At 43.4% G+C, this 19,859-nt stretch overlaps 2 protein-coding genes and 1 pseudogene across 3 annotated transcripts in view; all 3 read right to left on the reverse strand.

Annotated features, from left to right (window-relative positions):
- The window catches only part of LOC132216070 (zinc finger protein 665-like), a 140,060-nt pseudogene that overhangs the window by 94,593 nt on the left and 25,608 nt on the right, over positions 1 to 19,859 (reverse strand).
- Positions 1 to 19,859, reverse strand: part of LOC132216069 (zinc finger protein 501-like) — a 102,049-nt gene that overhangs the window by 61,489 nt on the left and 20,701 nt on the right. The window contains exons 2-4 of one of the 2 annotated variants that reach the window (XM_059665125.1): positions 7,440 to 7,566; positions 3,879 to 3,952; positions 324 to 2,814 (exon numbers count right to left, since the gene is read on the reverse strand). In XM_059665125.1, coding sequence (XP_059521108.1) covers positions 1,021 to 2,814; positions 3,879 to 3,952; positions 7,440 to 7,566 — 1,995 coding nt within the window. In that variant the 3' untranslated portion in view covers positions 324 to 1,020. Of the gene's footprint in view, positions 1 to 323; positions 2,815 to 3,878; positions 3,953 to 7,439; positions 7,567 to 19,859 lie in introns of those variants that run through there. The other variant, XM_059665126.1, reaches the window with a different exon arrangement.
- LOC132216097 (zinc finger protein 501-like) overlaps positions 1 to 19,859 on the reverse strand; it is a 182,584-nt gene that overhangs the window by 9,415 nt on the left and 153,310 nt on the right. The gene's annotated exons all lie outside the window — the stretch shown is intronic.

The raw sequence follows: 19,859 nt of genomic DNA on the forward strand, positions 1-19,859 counted from the left end.
CAAGTATATGATTTCCCATATTCGTCAGATTTAAAGTATCCCCCTAGAACAGTGGTTCTCAACCTTCCTAATGCCGCAACCCTTTAACGTAGTTCCTCAAATTGTGGTGACCCCAAATTTCTTTGTTACAAATTGAACATAATTAAAGCATAGTGATTAATCACAAAACAATATGTAATTATATGTGTGTTTTCTGATGATCTTAGGTGACCCCTGTGAAACGGTCGTTCCACCCCCAAAGGTGGGCAGGACCCACAGGTTGACAACCACTGGTCTAGAATGAATTCCAAAGTGAGGAATAAGCGTCGGATGCTGATTAAACACAGTAGGACAATATTACATCTGTATTGTTTCTCCCCAGTATGAATTCTGATGTCAGTTAATGTTTACATTATGGGTAAGCTTTAGAACTTTCTTTATATCTGCGGGAATTCGATCCAGTAATAATCATCAGATGTTGTATGAGATATGAGAATATACACTTTGACATATACCTGATAATTTGTAAGACCTTATCATTCTCAATGTAGCTTCAACCTCTGAAGCCTAAATCCTTAGATGAAAACTTTATATTATTGCTGTTTCTCTTTAGAATGATTCCTAAAACGTTGAGCAGGTTAGACTACATATTAAAGGCTTTCTCACGTTATCCACAGTGTAAGGCTTCCCTCCACTGTAAAATCTCTGATGTGCAGTGAATTTTGAGCTGAGTCAAGGCTCCAGCCCATTCTCTACATTTGTAAGTTCTCTTTTTAGTATAAAGTCTCTCAGGTACAGTAAGACATGAATGCCTTTTAAAGCTTTCTCTACATTTTTCACAGTCATAAGGCTTCTTGCCAGTATCAATTCTATGATGTTCTGTAAGTTCTAACAGCAGGTAAAGGACATACAACACTCCTCACATCTGTAAGTCTTCTCTCAAGTATGAACTCTGCTTTATAGTAAGGCAGGAACACTGATGAAAGGCCATTATATCCTCCACATTTTTAAGGCTTCTCTAAAGTGTGAACTCTCTGATGCTTAGTAAGGGATGCAGGGCTTCTCCCCAGTGTGAATACTCTGGTGCTTAATAAGATTTGAGGAGGTGACAAAGGCTTTGCCACATTCCCTACACGTATAAGGTTTCTCACCTGAATGAATTCTCTGATGTACAGTAAGACTTGAAGACCTGCTAAAGGCATTCCCACATTCTCTACATTTATAAGGTTTCTCTCCAGTGTGAACCTTCTGATGTACAATAAGATTTGAAGTATTGCTAAAGGCTTTGTCACATTGTCTACATTTATAAGGCTTCTCTCCAGTATGAACACGCTGATGATTAGTAAGGGATGAGAACCAGCTAAAGGTTTTGCCACATTCTCTACAGTTATAAGGCTTCTCTCCAGTATGAATAAGCTGATGACGATTAAGATCTGAGGAGTAGCTAAAGCTTTTGCCACACACTTTACATTTATACGGCTTCTCTCCAGAATGAACTCTCTGATGATAAGTAAAGCGTGAGAACCGGCCAAAGGCTTTGCCACATGTTCTACATTTATAAACCTTATCTCCAGTATGAAGTCTTTGATGTACATTAAGGGAGGAGGAATATCTAAAGGCTTTGCCACATTTTCTACATTTATAAGGCTGCTCTCCAGAATGAACTCTCTGATGACAAATAAGGTGTGAGGACCGGCCAAAGGCTTTGCCACATGCTCTACATTTATAAACCTTATCTCCGGTATGAAGTCTTTGATGTACATTAAGGGAGGAGGAATATCTAAAGGCTTTGCCACATTCTCTACATTTATAAGGCTTCTCTCCAGTATGAACTCTCTGATGGCAAGTAAGGGCTGCGGACTGCCTAAAGGCTTTGCCACATTCTCTACATTTGTAAGGTTTTTCTCCAGTATGAACTTTCTTATGTCGAATCATGCTTGAGGCGTGGAGGAATGCTTTGCCACATTCTCTACATTTGTAAGGTTTCTCTCCAGTATGAACTTTCTTATGTCGAATCATGCTTGAGGCGTGGAAGAATGCTTGACCACATTCTCTACATTTATAAGGCCTATCTTCAGTATGAACACTCTGATGATTAGTAAGAACTGCATGGTTTTTAAAAGTCTTGCCACATTCTCTACATTTATAAGGGTTTTCTCCAATGTGAATTCTCTGATGAAGAATACGGGTTGAGGGCTGGCTAAAGATTTTGTCACATTCTGAACATTTATAAGACTGTTCTTCCCTATGACTTCTATGATGTTGCATATGTCTTGAGGACTGACTAAAGACTTTTTCATTTTCCCTGAGTTTGTATAATTTTGCTTTAGTGTGAATTCTTTCTTTATGTACAATAAGAGAGGAATGACATTTAAAGGCTTTGCCACATGCTTTACATTTGTAAGGCTTCTCTCCAGTATAAATTCTCTGATTTAGAGTATAACCTGAAGGCCAATAAGATGTTTTACCAAAATCTTTACATTTATCAGGTTCTTTTCCCCTATGGATTTTTTTGCGTCTATTTAGATTGAATATTTGACTGCAGACTCTCCCACACGGATTCCATTTGTGAGCCTGCTCCCTAGTATGAATATTCTCTTGTTCATCGTCATTTGAAGGCTGCAGAAAAGACTGGACACATTGACTTCCTTTGTGTGTCTTCTCCACAATAGGAATAAACTGATGTATGTTGAGATTGGACATTTGGTCAAAGACTTTTCCACTTTTATGATGCTCCTCTGGCAGCTCACTTGTCCAATGATTAAGATATGACTCTAGCTTAATGTTTTTCCAATGTTCAATCCATTCATAACTTCTATCTCCGTTATGTGTACTCTGGTGATTATGGGAGATAGAAAGACCTTTAGTGACAGTTATAATTTCATTAAATATGTACACTTGTTCCATAAAAACAATTTTGTGATACACATTAAACCTAGATGATTGTATAACAAAAGCTTTCCTAATATACTAGACAAAAAATAAACACAAAACATTATTGTAAGAAGAAGAAGGATGAAGCCTTGTTTGAAAGATTACCAAATTGTCCTAGCTGGTTTGACTCAGTGGATACAGCGTTGGCCTGCAGACTGAAGGGACCTGGGTTCTATCCCCAATAGGGGGCATGCCAAAGGCAGCCGATCAATGATTCTTTCTCATGATTGATGTTTCTCTCTCTCCCTCTTTCTCTCTGAAATCATTAAAAATATTTTTTTAAATAATCATAAAAATGAATAAATAAAATATTACCAAATTGCCCTGCCAGCATGGCTCAGTAGTTGAGCTTTGACATATGAACAAGGAGATCACAGTTCCATTCCCAGTAAGCGCACATGGCCTGGCTGCCGGATCAGTCCCCAGTGGGAGGCATGCAGGAGGCCGCCAATGAATGATTGTCTCTCATCATTGATGTTTTCCTCTCCCTCTTCCTTTCCCTTACTCTCTGAAATGAGTTACATTTTTTAAATATAAAAAATCATAAAACATTGTCAAATTGAGCACATTTTAATTTTATAGGTACATGATAAATCTATATATTTTAGAAATGATTGAAGAAGTTTAATTCCACCTGAATTTTAAACAACGCAAATTATTTACACTACAGACTACGCGAATTCCTAGTTTTTCCAAATTTCTTTTCCAAGAATGCATAATAGTAAAAACTTGTTTTCAACCTTCATGTGCACAAACACGCTGATCTGCCAATGTAACTGACTTTAAATGGGAGGTTTCCCAAATTCATAATATACCTGACCTCTTTAGGCAAAAAGAAATTTATTATGATAATTTTTCCAGATTAGTTGTTTATATTAATATCCTCTGTTGTCATCACACTCTTCTTCAAATTTCAAGGCTTTCATTAAGTGTACATTATCAAAGTGACACCTTTTATATCTTACCAGTATTATTTCACAGAATAAATCTTGTATTCTGGGCTTTGGCATAAAGGCCTGGTTATCTTTAGGTGATATAGCTGAAAAAAAAAAACACACGAATTTTCCGTTTTGACAATCAGTTGAGTGCACTTAGAACTTACCAGCAAGTATTGACCAAATGACATTTTGGAGGACTCCAAGAGTCAGTATAGTATTGAATGAAAGCTCAAGATAGTCACAATGAGGAAAACTCACATAAAGAGGGACAAAGAGTTGCTTACATTTGCCAATGATACCTTCTCAAATCCCTTGGCACACAATGGCAATATTATGAAAACACTCCCAATTCCCAGTTACTTCACTGGAGAGAGAGATGAGGAAAGTGCATTTGTGCATCTTCCATTTGTGGTGTTCTATTAAAGAAACACATATCACTTTGATTTCTCTTGTGTAACTTTAGAAAATGAAAGGAATATTCTGAGTGCTGCGGCTCCGAGGATAAGGGTCCCATCTATGAACCAGAGGTCACAGTTTGATTACAGGTGAGGGCACATGCCTGTGTTGCAGGCTCTTTCCCCAGTGTGGGGGAGCCAATCAATGATACTCTCTCATCATGGATATTTCTATCTCTCTCCCCATCTGCTTCCTTGAAATAAAAAGGTATTTTGAAAAAATAAAAAATATAGAAGAATAAGGTAAGGATACAAATTATGAACAAACAACATGCATCTATAAACAAGTGAATCTAAGAATCAAGTGAATAAATAATCTGATGAACAGTATGAACTGGTGATTGTAATAGAATCAGGGACATAGAAAGGGAATGGACTGACCATTCTTGGGGGGGAAAGGGGTGTGGGAGATGCGGGAAGAGATTGGACAATAATCGTGCACCTATGGATGAGGACAGTGGGTGGGGAGTGAGGGCGGAGGGTGGGGTGGGAACTGGGTGGAGGGGAGTTATGGTGAGAAAAAAGAGTAACTAATGTAATAATCTGAACAATAAAGATTTAATTGAAAAAAAACAAAACAAAACAAAACAAAAAAAGGACTATTTTTATAATGACCCTTTAGCATTTGAAATAAAAGATTTCATTTGATTATACACACAAGGTGACAAAATTTATATCTCAATTCATCTCCTTCAAGATGTGACTCACTATGTTTATTCCAGAAATGACACAATAGCTGCAAATATAACTTCCATGTTCTGGAATATAAAACTACATACATTTTACATATTTCACATTTTTGAAAGGCAACTGCATAACCAGGTTTGTATTTCAATCCATTGTATTAAAATGGAAACATCAATGTATCAACTCAAGCATTAAAGAAAAAATAACAACAAAAAGGTCATCCTCAACAGAAAAAAAACAAAGAAGCCACAGGCTGAGAAAATGTATTTGTAAAAGTCAACATGGCCGAGCTGTCACGGCTCAGCAGTTGAGCATCGACCTATGAACCAAGATGTCACAGTTCGAGTCATACTCAGGGCACACGGCAGCCCATCAATGATACTCTCTGATCATTGATGTTTCTATCTCTCTCTCCTCATCTTTTCTTTGAAATCAATAAGAAATCTACATATTGTCCAGGAGTTTGACCTGGAGAGCGGGAGTTCGATCGCAAGCTATGACGTGCGTTGATGACCAGGGGGCTACCAGCGGAGGTGGAGGGGCTTTGAAGGAGGGAATGAGGAGGCCAGGAGGCCAGGCCTAGGAACCCTACACAGCATGTATTTTGTGTTCCAGGAATCTGGTGAATTTATATATATTAATAAAAAAGTCAACATACACAGGACAATTATGCAAAATAGACAAAGAAGGCTTCAAACTCAACATTGACATAACAACCTGAAAAGGGCCAAACACCTTAACGCACAGCACTACAAAGTATATACTCATAGAAAATCAGTGTAACAAGATCCTGCACGTCTTATGTCATTAAGGGAATGCACATTATAACAATGAGAAGTAACAAAGAGCACAACCAAGCAATACTAAACCACCATGGAACAGGCAGAATACAGAACACTGACCCCACCAAATGCCCAATCACTGCTGCTGAAAATGCCAAATGCTACAGCCCATTGGAGAGATGCTCTGGAGGTTTTATAAAACTGAATATACACTCAGTAATTAGGCTCCTTAACCTTAAATAAAAAGTTGAGCCGTTTATCTATACAAAAGCCTACAAGGGGCTGCTTATTCATAATTTACAATTATTGGAAACAATGAAGAGGTCCGTCAACAAGTTAATAGGTAAATACACTGGAGTACAAACAATGAAGTATTACTACTAGCCTATCTAATAAAGTGGAAATATGCTAATTAGCCCTCATGCCATCGCAAAGACGATGGATCACACAGCCATTAAGGAGGAAATATACTAACTGACTGTCATGCCCTTAAATATGTTGGCACCCAAAGCCAATAAGGAGGGAATATGCTAATTGGCTGTCCCGCCTTCAAAGATGGCTGCAACCACAGCCGCAAGGTGGTCAGCAGGGCAGTTGGGGGCGATCAGGATGGCAGGGGAGCACTTAGGCAACAAGCAAGCTGGCAGGGGAGTGGTTAGGGAGTGATCACACTGGCAAGCAGAAGTGGTTAGGTACAATCAGGCAAGCAAGTGGTTGGGAGCCAGCAGTCCCAGATTGTGACAGGGATGTCCGACATCCCCCGAGGGGGTCCCAGATTGGAGAGGGTGCAGGCTGGACTGAGTACACCCCCACTGCCCCGTCAGCATGAATTTCGTGCACCGGGTATCTAGTAAAGAAATAATACATCAAGCCATGAAAAGACATGATAGAAGCCTAGATACATTGAACTAAGTGAAAGAATCCAATTTACCTACACAGGTAGCCCAGTTGCTTAGGGGATTGTACCAATATGCCAAAGTAGTATGTTTGATCTGTGGTCGGAGAACATACAAAAAAATCAACGAATTCCCAGCTGAAGTTTCTATCTCTCTCTAATTCTCCCTTCCTCCCTGAATTCAATAAAATCTTAAAAAATATAAAAATTAAAGAAAATGGAACATTTTGGGAGAGGCCTTCCCGTTTCCAATCCAAGTTGTCCTCTGGCCAGAAGACATGGTAGAATGTTAGAATGTTCTAGAAAATGATTTTCTAAAACTTTATCTTATGATAGTATCATAATTAGTATATACACTATGCAAAGTGTGCACTGAGTTCCTAATTCACATACTTCACAAAGCCTTTCTTTTCTACCCCCAATTTGTTTCCCTTTTTAAAAATGTATAGTTTTATTGCTTTCAGAAATGAACGGAGAGGGAGAGAGAGATAGAAACATCAAGGATGAGAGAAAATTGTTGACTGGCTGCCTCCTGCACACACCATACTGAGTAGGGAGCCAGCATTGACCCTTGACAGGTTTCGAACCTGGGACCTTTCAATCTGCAGGCAGGCACTTGATCCACTGAGCGCAACCAGCTAAGGCCCAATTTGTTCTTTGAGAGCAAGAATCTACCAGAAAAAGCAGAAGCCCCTGAGAGATGATAAAATAATAATGGAAACAAAACCCTGGGGATGGAGTAGGAAATCGGGAAGGAAGTCATCCTCACCCAGGGAAGCCAGGTTGCTGTAGTTCTCCAACATCACATCCAGGTACAACTTCCGCTGAGCTGGGTCCAGGAATTCCCACTCCTCCTGAGAGAAATCTATGGCCACATCCCTGAAGGTCAATGGTCCCTGAAAGAAAACACACATTGACCAAGAGGTCACCAGAAGAGTTCATAATGTCACCCAACATGAAAAGAGTGTCAGGAGAAGAGGTTTTGACCTATGGGATATCCTGAATTATCCAGTAAGATCACTTTGCTCCAGTAACATTCTCTGATGTGTTTTCTAACTGACACACGAGGATGACACATGTCCACAAATCCACAGTACAGATTTTATTTTACAGGAAAATAACCTTTAAAATTCAGGAATGCACAGGGGCATATGGATTTCTGAAGGCTGTATTTGCATCATTCAGGGTCAGTGATGTATATTTCTCAGCGGAAAAGGTCATGCTGGTTGGAAGTATATGGACTTCTTCTCAAGTGTGAAGCAGGCAACAACGAAATGAACTTCTGTGAAAATACAGACGCTGATCCAGGTTCTGAGATGGGGCCTGTGTTTGCACATGTGTCACAAGCTCACTTTTTACTTGTGATGCCAATATTTCGGAGTGATGTGCCAAACTTCTGAATACCCAGAAAAAGAAAACACAAGGAAAAATTCATACAGAACTTTGAACTAAAAGTGTCTATTAATGGAATTCAGTTCTCATGGAATAGGACACATAGGAACTACAATCCAATTTGGAAATTTTTACTGAGTAATCGTAGAAGATTATTCGGCCAGGTCCAGCTGGTGTGGCTCAGTGTTGCGTGCTGACTCATGCACCAAGAGGTCACTCACTCAATTCCTGCTCTGGACACATGAGCAGGTTTCAGGCTCAATCCCAAGTGTGGGGTGTACAGGAGGCAGCCGGTCAATGACTCTCTCTCATCATTGATGTTTCTATCTCTTTCTACCCCTCTTCTTCTTCTTCTTCTTTGAAATACATAAAAATATACTTGGGGGGAAAAAACACAAAGAAAAATAGCTAAAATAAAGATAACAGTTTAGGCACACACACACACATTTTACAACTATGAAATCAAAATGGCTTAGTGACTGTATAAATCTCATGAATCTATTTGTGTATGATCGCCTTTGTGTTTCATAAACACAATACAGAGAGAAACTTAATGATATGAAGCCAGAAAGGCACACTGTTACCTTTGTGTGGTTGTCAATGCTCCCCTGGGGAGATATTTTCCGTTGACTTTTCGAGAGTGAAAGGCAGGAAGGTAGAGGCAGGACAAGGGGAGAGACAGAGACACATGGATTGGCTGCCTACCACAGGTACCCAGGAGCTACTTGCCCCAGGACAGGAATCAAACCCTCCACCACTGATCCACACCAGCCTGGGGGAACTGATTTTTTCTTACTAATACATTTCTTTCAAAATTTTTACATATCATTAGTGGAGAGCTAAGTTGTAGAAATTTAGAAAAACTGATCCGACATTAATGATATCATTCTTGGAAACTTTCTAGAAAGTACAAAAAGTGACCATGTAGGGTACGTTCATGATGGAAGAATAGAATACAAGGAAAATGTAAAGAATCAAGGCCTGCCAAAACCAGTTTGGCTCAGTGGATAGAGCGTCAGCCTGCAGACTGAAAGGTCCCAGGTTTGATTCCGGTCAAGTGCATGTACCTGGGTTGCGGGCACATCCCCAGTAGGAGATGTGCAGGAGGCGGCTGATCGATGTTTCTCTCTCATCAGTGTTTCTAACTCTCTCTATCTCTCTCCCTTCCTGTCTGTAAAAAATCAATAGAATATATTGAAAAAAAAAAGAAAAAAGAATCAAGGCCTAATTGTTTACAGCTCCCATGCAACAGCTAATGATCTGTAGGAAAGAAAAGTAAGTCTTTCATTTTCTAAAGCAAACGCTACCTAAGAGGACGGACATTGCCAGATGTGAAGTGATGGTCTTTGCACAACTTTCATTAAATCGCTACTACAGTGAGGGGAGCACCTCTGCTATGTGAACATCAGGTGGACTGAGACAAAGGGCATCAGGTGACTGAAGCACAAGGAAGGTCAGGTCATCACTGGTGTGACATTACTGCAAAAAATACCTCAATAAATTTTAAAAATTTCTGGAAATGAACACAAATAAACATTTATTTTTGCATGTGTCAATCCACGTGTACCTCTCATGTTCTGTAAGCTAATAGAACATGTACTTCCCAAGTCTTTCATAGTAATCTAATGAGCAAGTTTCTTCTATTTGCCCTTCTTTTCAGAACTTTCTGAGCTATTCTGAGCAGTAAAATGTGCAACTTCTTTTATATATATATATATATATTTATTGATTTTTTACAGAGAGGAAGGGAGAGAGATAGAGAGTTAGAAACATCGATGGGAGAGAAACATCGATCAGCTGCCTCCTGCACATCTCCCACTGGGGATGTGCCCGCAACCCAGGTACATGCCCTTGACCAGAATCGAACCCAGGACCTTTCAGTCCGCAGGCCCACGCTCTATCCACTGAGCCAAACCGGTTTCGGCAAATGTGCAACTTCTTACCCCTGATCTAGAGCTCACGCTGCAGCCCTGTGAACCTAAAACCTGCATTTCCCTTCTTCACTGATGCCTGAGCCCCTGACCCATCCCAGTAGGGATGTTAGACATGGCTGCCTCCCAAGTTTGATCTGTCACAAAAGAAATGTTTTGATTAGTTGAAAGTCACTAATTAAAGGTAGGAATGCTTCCTGACCTGTGAGGGTGACAAAATGAGTGCAGACATGGCTCTGGCACAAAGGAGGGGATTATAGCCCAACCAGTGTGGCTGAGATGTAAAGGGCTGACCTATGAACCAGGAGGGCAGGCTTAGATTCCTGGTCAGGGCTCACTCCATACCCAGTGCAGGGTGGGGTGCAGGAGGCAGCTGATCCATAATTCTCTAACGTAATTGATATTTCTATCTCTCTCTCCCTCTCCTATCCATTCTGAAATCAATAAAAATATTTTTTTAAAAAGAGAGTCAGGAAAAAAAAGAAAAACACACAAAAAAAGAGAGAAATATAGAAACTGCTGACATTGACTATGATCAATAAAATAATGAAATAAGGAAAGAAAAACAACCTGAAAAGGCAAGAACACCAGAAAGAGAAATAAATCACCAGATATTAGAGGAAAAGCAAACACAGCATCTGACAGAGGACACATCTGATACCTGAGAAGCAGCCATTGGGTCCTGGTCCTGATCACGGTCTGGGTTGTTTCCTCAGGTGACACTATGTTGAGGAGTCACAGCCTGTCAATCAGCTCCCCTCACACTCACAGTCAGAAGGACCTGGAAATGAGGAAAAGGCCACCACTCCTGTCCTTGGTCACAGGAGAGAGTGAGGAACAATGAGCTCCTCCATGGAGACCACCCTGTGAATTTTTGAGTGTATGCGTTCATGCGTCTCTCCTCCCATAGACTTTCACAAACTCCTACAGAAATGAGAAGGTGGGCTGCTATCCTGACCTCCTAAACCAAAGAGCACCTCCTTACCTCCCCTGAACAAAGTTTGCTCCCCACTCTCACAAAGGCATCCTGCAACCCTCCAGCTAATCCCTGTCCTCACCTTCCAATCACCGAGAGCACCTCAATAACCCATGATGCCCCACCTAGAGGAGCTGTCCAACTCTATGGGGGAAAGCACACCTGAGGGAATTTCTTTAAACTCCTCAGGGAATCTGAGAAGACCCAGAGGATTTATCTCAGGATGTTTTTAAATAATAAATTGTCAGACATAGAAAAAGTAAATCCAGGAAAGTAACACACACACACACACACACACACACACACACACACACCACCAACCACAGCAACAAAACTAAGGCTTCGAATATTCCTTTAAAAAAGGAATATTCAGATGATGACAGACACAGGTGACTTACTCCTTGCCATACCAGGAAATGACAAGGGACCCATGACCAACAGACAAGTATCTCCCCTCTGAGTGAATGAAGTTTGCAATTGGAAACAAATAATTATAAAATTCCCAAGCCTTATACAGTGGACATTTATAATTGTCATTCAAATCTGTATAACTAAGACAATTCAGCTGTTAATTTAAATATATAAAGCCACACCTAGGCCACATAACTCAGTGATTGAGCTGGGACCTCCCAACAAGGAGGTCATGGTTAGATTCCTAGTCAGGGCCTATGGCCAGGTTGCAGGTTTGATGCCCAGTGAGGGGCCAGGAGTAGGCAGCTGATCAATAACTGCATATCTCTCCCTCTCTCTGCCTTCCGGAGATCAATAATAATACGTATCTTTAAATACATACACACACACACACACACACACACACACACACACACACACAAAGCCATGTAGCTGGACATTTGTAATCAAGGATCTGAAGTCCTGCCAAGAAGAGGTGAATGTTCCATCAGGAGCACAGCGTGACTTGCGAGTCACGCTGGGTCAAGACTGCACACAATCTTGAGTTCCCGGAACATTTACCTCCCTAAGAAAGTGTAAGATTAAATAGTTGTGGGTGTAGAGCAGAAAGGCAGGGCACAGCTGCAAGTTGTGTTCAATGCGCTATTGTAATATAGAACAAAACAAAATGTAGTTGATTAACTGCTGACGCACTAACCCTGCACCAAACCCCAATAAAAACAATGGTTGAGAGTATAAAGGTTGCTACATGCCAGAGCAAGCGGTAGCCCTCTGTCCGTAAATCAATGTCAACCAATCGCTTGAGTGCTCATCTTACCTCTGCGTCTTCTGTTCATTAAACATCCCTCAACAAGCCACAAGCCGATAGATCCCAACTTAATGATCCACACCCCATCAGCTCACCACTTGCCCAGATGAGGGTTCCCATCCTCCCACTACATGTATTTCTGTCTATGGATCTGTCTGTCTCCTGCTCCCTTTCCCTCCACTGTGGTCCTTTCCTGTGTCCCCCTCTCCCTCCTCTTTCTCCCCTTTTCTCTCTGTCTGTCCTACACCTGGACCATGAAACGCCTGAAACCTACTTCCCTTCAGGGGCTCTTTCTCCTGGTCTCTGAGGCTCCATCTCCACACACGTCTGCGTCTTCCCCTCCCCACGCCCGCGGCCCCTCTGCTGCCTGTTCCCGTCTGTCCGCTCCCACAGCTGCTGACTCAGGGCTGCTCCCTCTGCTCCCTCATCCCTGAGCCCCCCTTTCTGTCCCTGCACTCGCTCCCCAACTCTTCCCCTCAGAACCAGTGTCTCTGTCTCAAGTGCCTCCTCCTGTGCGGACCCCACTTCCGCTCCCCAGGACCCGCTCCCTCTCAGCCCCCCTTCCTCTCTCTGGGCTCCCCCTCCTCCCTGTGTCTCCACTTCCTCCTCCTCAGGGCACTTTCCCGAGTGACCCCCTCACTCCTACCGTCGCCGTCCAGTCCCCCCCACACCCCCTATGGGCCCCTCTCTGTGGACCCCTTACTGCCCTTCCTCCCGCCCACGTGTCTGTCTCTCACTCCCTCTCCTGACCCCCCAGCCTGGGCCCCCGCCCCCCGCAGTCACCGCGCCCACAAAGCCCCTCCCTGCGGGCAGGTCGCCTCTTCAGGGGACACCGCGTCCTCCCCCTGAGCCCCCCATGGACACTGTTCTCCCCGGGCAGGCAGACCCCTTATTAAATGGGGGTGGGCCTAGGAGAGGGTGCAGACCCCCAGGCCGGGTGCAATCCGGGCTCTTTGGGCGGAAAGCGCCGGGCGGGGGGAGGGGCGCAAAGGGCGGGAACCCCCTGACCCAGACTCTCAGCCCCGCGGGGAGGACCGGCAGCCCCGGGAACGGTTTTCAGCGGGAAAACCGCGCGGCAGGCGGTGGCCACAGCCACAGGCGGAGAGACCCCGGGCCGGGGCCTCCGTTTCCTCCCAAAGGAACGTGGCGCCCGCACCGCGCAGCCTCCCGGGACCGGACTCACCGCTGAGAGAGGCTCCGGGGCGGGGACCCCAACAAGGACTTCAGCGCCGGCAGCGCCCTCAGCCTTCCCTGCGGGGAGGGGGACGGAGCGTCAGCTTTAAAGACAAACACCCTCCTCAGGGGGAACCGCCACCTTCCCCTCCACAGCCGCTTCCGCGTCTGCAAGGAACTGCGCAGGCGCCTCCCTGCGGGGTGGGCGGGGCCAGAGCCTGAGCTGATCCATTCTGCTTTGGGGAGGGGGGGGACTAGCTAGAAGAGCAGGCCGCAACCACACAGGGAAGGAGGGGCGGGCGCAAGGGGTCAGCATAGACTTTCGTTTGCACAGCTCATGCACAGCTGGGGGCTGAGGGCTGACGCCCCCAGAGGGGACATTAGTACTGCCCTGCCCTAACCCACTGGTGAAATCTGCTCCCTGGGATCTGAAAAATCAGACAGAGGCGGAAAACCAGGACTACAGGCTTTATTAGAGGAGAAGGACCTGCTAGGCTGTCTCGCAAGAGGAGGAGAGCAGCACCTCCAGGGGTGGGCACACCTTTTGAGGGGAGGAATGGGAAGTGGTGAGGGCTTAGTGTACTCGGTGGACACTGATTGGTGGCTTACTGCACTGACCATATAGGACAAGGGCTTAGGGTATTTGGCAGGTGTGGATTGGTGGTCCAATGTATAGTCCATATAAGGTACAGTGGGGCCTTGACTTCCAACTGTCCCGACTAAAGAGTTTTTTGAGATACCAGCTGTCTCTCGGCCGATTTTTTGCTTTGAGTTGACAGAGTAATTTGAGTTAAGGAGCTCCTTAACGAGCTGGGTCTCAGAACGAATTAAACTCGTAAGTCAAAGCCCCACTGTACACGGTTAGTCACTCAGGTATTCCCAGGCTTCAGGTTAGGTCATACTCTGCCCACCAGTTGGGGGTAAAGGGAGGTTCTATCTATCAGTCTCCCTTGACCAAATTCTGCCTCCCCGCCTCCTGACCAACGCCTGCACCGCACCCTCACCCTCACCCTTTCCTGCATACTTCTATCCTAAAGGAAACCTAGTCACCCCCTCAGGGCTGACACCAGCACCTGGGTCTCCAGCTGGGGTGAGAGAATGCAATGCAATTTCCTAAAGTCTCACCATGTCTCTGGGGCTGGCTCCTGGAAGTGGGACCAAACAGGAGGGAATCAGGGGAATTCACACAGAAGTTTCCTCGCTCCCAGAGGCTGTGCTTAGAGCTACTGGCTGGTCTGCCCTTCAGCTGCAGGTGTCCCAGGGAGGTGTCTTTCTCAAGATCTTCACAAGCCGGGAGCACATTCTTACAGTGAAGTTACAAAGAATTCAAAAGTGGGGCCGATTGAGTTTGATACCAGAAACTTCCTGACTCCAATTTCCCGCGAGTCATTAAAACCTCAGTGAGGAGGGGAGAGGGGAAGGGCAGCCTGCTCTCTCAGCCCTTGTGTCTCCGCACTGAAGGAGAGGCAGCTTGAATTAAGGAAGTCAGCCATCTCAGCGGGTAATTATCAGTACAGTGTCTTATTCAACCATCCAGGCCCCTGACCTCAACTGCTCCTTGTCTTCCCTTTTTCTTTTCCCTTGGATAACAGTTCATTCTAGCTTTCCCTCCCACTTTCACTGCAATAAAAATCTCAACGACTCATCTGCCACCCCTTATAAAAAAAAAAGAGAGAGAAGATGGAAGTGGGTTATATGAAATTGATTGGTGATAGATTATAGAGGTGGGGGAGAGAGGCAGGTGAGGAAACCTCGAGGAGTGGATGAAAAGTAAAATGATTGATACATGTCTTTTATATAGGTGTACACACCTTAATTAACAGTGAACAATTAATATAATAACAAGAGGGTTTACAGTTTCCCCCTGGTGCAATGGTTGTGTCCTGAGGGCTCTCAAAAAGGGGGAGTTATGCTGATAGTCAAAGGAATGTTATCCTGGCTGCAGAAGACAATAGGCTTAGATAAGGATTCCCTCTTTTTAAGGAAAATTCTTGCATAGGACCTGACTACCTGCTATAAACTGCTTTTAAAAAGATTTTCATTTCAGACCATCCTTTCTGGTTACTTTAGGTCTCTGACTTTGAAAGACTGACATGCAGGCATTCGATGAGCTTGGTAAGTTAGCAGGTGTCTCCTTTTCATGCACACATTCCCTTTAGGATAATCAACTCAAAGGAAGTACTGAGGAGCCAACTTTTTGTAGGATAATGAGGTGCCCTGGTACTGGGAAGGCTCAGTCTTAGTTTTTCTTCATAAATAATGGACCATTGGGGTTGGACAAAGACTGCAACCTTGGATGGCAGTCAGGGCCAGTTTTTTTTGTTTTGTTTTGTTTTTGTAAAGTGAAAATGCTGTAAATGGGAGGCAGTCAAGTCTTATGGGCCTCTATTAAATATAACAAGCAATTTTTTAAAATAGATTTTTATTGGTTTCAGAGAGGAAAGAAGAGGGAGAGCTGGGTCAGCTGTCTCCTGCATGCCCCTCCCTGGGGATGGAGCCCACAACCCTGGCGTGTGCACCAACCTAGAATGGAACCCTCACCTGCCAGTTCCTAGGACTATGCTCAGTAAGTGAGCAATGCTGGTACGGCACCAGAGATTAAATTTGTTATTATGATTCAGGTTTTGTTTTACTTATTATATATTGTGTTTAGTATATTTTCTTATAGTTTAAGGGCATATAATATACCTTCAGTAATATTAATAGCTGTGATACATATATGTTAGCTTGACAAAATCCTATTATTATTAATTACTGCTACTATTAGCAGTAACATTCATTAGATAGGCCACACCAGTGTTTTCGGATGGCTATTTATGATGTTTGGGCTGTACATTTTTTTAAAATATATTTTTATTGACTTCAGAGTGGAAGGAAGGAGAGAGAGAAACGTCAATGATGAGAGAGAATCATTGACTGGCTGCCTCCTACACAGCCCCCACTGGGGATCGATCCTGCAACCCGGGTATGTGCCGTTGACCAGAATCGAACATGGGACCCTTCAGTCCTCAGGCAGATGGTCTTTCCACTTAGCCAAACCGGCTAGGGCGGCTGTTCATTTTTGAAAAGTCTAATTTCTATTGTAGATGAGGGAAGTGTAAGAAACAGACACAGATGTCCAACCATGGGTAGGCACCTGGTAACATAAGAAACCTTCCAACACTGTGGGAGAGAAATTTTAATTAATATATTTTCAACAGAATATATTGATAGTAAGTTGTGATATTTGAAGTCTTTCTGTTCTGGGAGTACATTGTCAAATGAATGTTATTAATTTAGTAGTCTCTATAATCTCATTAAAGAGCCATCAACAATAATAAAAGAGAAAAATGGTAATTGGCATACGAGCTACCCTCTTCATTGGCTAATCAGGGCTATATGCAAATTACTGCCAACAAGATGGCGGTTAATTTGCATATGTAGGCACAATGCAGGGAGGTGAAAGGGAAAGCAGGAAGAAGCCCCCTGCCACTGACAGTGATCGGAAACCCAGGGGGTTGCTAAGAGCTGGGGGGCAGGGCAAAGGCGGCCCTGGGGCCTTTGCCCTGCCCCCAAGCCATGATCAGAGAATCAGCTGCCTTTTCCGCCCTGGCCAGTGATAGCAGGAAGTAGGGGTGGAGCCAGCGATGGGAGCTGGGCACGGTCGAAGCTGGCAGTCCCAGGAGCTAGGGGTCCCTTGCCTGGGCCTAAAGCGAAGCCCACGATTGTGGGGCCGCTGCACCTGCGGGTCCCCGCTGCCCGGGCCGGACGCCTAGGCCAGAGGCGTCAGGCCTGGGCAAGGGGCCAATCCTGCGATTGGAGGGTGATGGGGGTCAACGCCTGAGGGCTCCCAGTATGTGAGAGGGGGCAGGCTGGGCTGAGGGACACTCCCCCACACACACACCCAGTGCACGAATTTCGTGCACCGGGCCCGTAGTCCTATCTAATAATAGACAAACATGGTAATTGACCATACCTTCGCTATGCCTCCCATTGGCTAATCAGCACGATATGCAAATTAACCACCAACAAAGATGATGGCTAATTTGCATACTGCAGGTAGGGCGGGACAGCGTGAACCACCAGCGCACTGCCATCCAAGGCAGGCCGGTTGCCCTGGTACCCGAGGTCAGTGGGTCCTGGGGTGGCAAGGCACGCCCTCCCCAGAAAGCCCCAAGAGCCGACCATGCCTTGCTGCCCCGGGACCCATCGATCTCACCCCGGAAGCCACCTGAAAGTCAGTGGCATAAATGTACCAATTAAAAGAGATTATGAGGGTGAATCTAAAACAAAATCCACTTTAAATATAAAGACACATATAGATTAAAAGAAAGGTATTAAGCTGCAGCCTGTTTTGCTAAGTGGATAGAGCATTTGGCGTGGACTGAAGGGTCCCAGGTTCGATTCCAGTCAACGGCATGTACCTCAGTTGCTGGCTTGATCTTCAGTCCCTATCAAAGCATGTACAGGAGGCAACCAATCAATGTGTCTCTCCCTTTCCCTTCACTCTCTCTAAAATTCAATGGAAAAATATCCTTGGGTGAAGATTAACAAAAACAAAGTAAATGGATTAAGTAACATTAAAGAGATTATAAGAAAAATATATTCCAAATTATGTTAGTTGTATAATGGTTATGTTTAAATTATTAACACCTAAGAAATTGGGTGAAGGATACACATAATATGCTGTAGTATTTTATAGGTTTTTTTTTTACATGTATGAGATTATTTCAAATTAAAATATTGAAAAATTAAAAATTAATAAAATATTAATTGAAATGTGTATGCATTACATGAAAAATCTCCTAATCGCTTCTAGCATAATTTATTAAATTGTGCTAAAATTTACAAGCATTCAATTAAAAAGCATCTTAATTCTAAATGATATAATACAAAATATATAATAGTGTAGTTATAAGCACTTATCTGAAAATAAAATTTTAAAGAAGTGAATTTAAAGAAGGGATTAGCCAAAGAAAATATATGCACAACCAATGGACACAGACAACAGTATGGTGATGGCCAGAGAGAAGTGGGGGCAAGAGCTGGGTAGAGGGAGCAAAAGGGGGGAAATAGGGACATTCTATATAATAATAATAAAAGGCTAATATGCACATTGACTGAATGGCAGAATGACCAGTTGCTGTGATGCGCACTGGCCACCAGGAGACAGACAATGCAGGAGCTGCCCCTTGGTGGACAATGCACTTCCATATGGGGAGTGTCACTCAGCCAGAAGGAGCCTCTCCCACCTTCGTGGCAGCACTAACGGTTTAGGCCTGATCCCTTGGGGGACTAAGCCTTAAGTCAGATATCCCCCGAGGGCTCCCTGACTGCCAGAAGGATGTCTGACTGCAAGCTTAGGCCTGTTCCCCTGGGGAGTGGGCCTAAGTTGATAGGTGGACATCCCCCAAGGGGTCCTGGACTGTAAATGGGAGCAGGCCGGGCTGAGGGACCCTCCTCTCTGAGTGCACAAATTTTTGTGCACCAGGCCTCTAGTTAATAATAATGTAGAATTTCTCCTTCTACTTTTTCTTCGAAAACAAATTTCTGGGGAATGATAAACTATTTACATGCTAACTTCACTAAAAGGCAGAACTTCCACATGGGTCAGCTAACTCTGAGCAGTTATACTCATGCCTATTATATGTACACTGTCCAAGATTAGTGCTCTCACCAGAGCAAAATTCTCTGAAAAGTAATATATTTGGGGCCCAAAGGTAGAGATGAAATAAGTTTTTTTCCAACCCTTTACTTTCATCTGATATGGGTCTCATTTAGAGAGCATAAGTATGGGTATCGTTCTCATATCCATTCAGCTACCCTGTGTTTTCTGGTTGAAGCAGTTAACTCATTTATATTGTAAGTGATTATTAACTATAGGTATATAGTTATTGGCATTTTTAAATTAATTAACACAGTCCTAGCTGGAGACTTTAGCTTCCCATTGATGTCAATGGATAGATCTGCCAGAAAAAAAGTCAATACAAAAAATTGGTCTTAAATGACTCATTAGACAAGATGGATTTGATAAGTTTATAGCAGAAATTATCAAGCAGAGTGTCACACTGGCAAACTGGTGTGCTGCGAGAATTTTTAGAACAAGAAACACCTGTCTATGTAGTCAATAGCACAAACTACATTTCCGATAGATTGTCGAATAAAATGTGACAAAGTCATGCACAGTAATAGCTGTGTGGTGTGCATGAGTCAAAATCAGACATTTTTTTGACCGGTTGGCAAAATACATATTTTGGTGGACCTCTGAATTTCAGTAATTACACCATTTGTGCCAAGAGATTAAAACATGTTGAAATCTCTCACTCAGAGCCTTTCACCCCAAAGCAGAATATGCATTCTGGACAAAATGAAGACAGAAGGACCTCTTAACCCTGAAACAATGTCTGCTTCATCTATTTTCCTAATGACCATGTGAAATACAAATCTTTTGTATCTTTTCCATCAATACACACCCTCAATATTACTCACTACAGTACCAGAAAATGGAACTCTTGTCTA

This window comes from Myotis daubentonii, chromosome 15 (assembly GCF_963259705.1).
Source record: "Myotis daubentonii chromosome 15, mMyoDau2.1, whole genome shotgun sequence".
Classification (NCBI taxonomy): domain Eukaryota; kingdom Metazoa; phylum Chordata; class Mammalia; order Chiroptera; family Vespertilionidae; genus Myotis; species Myotis daubentonii.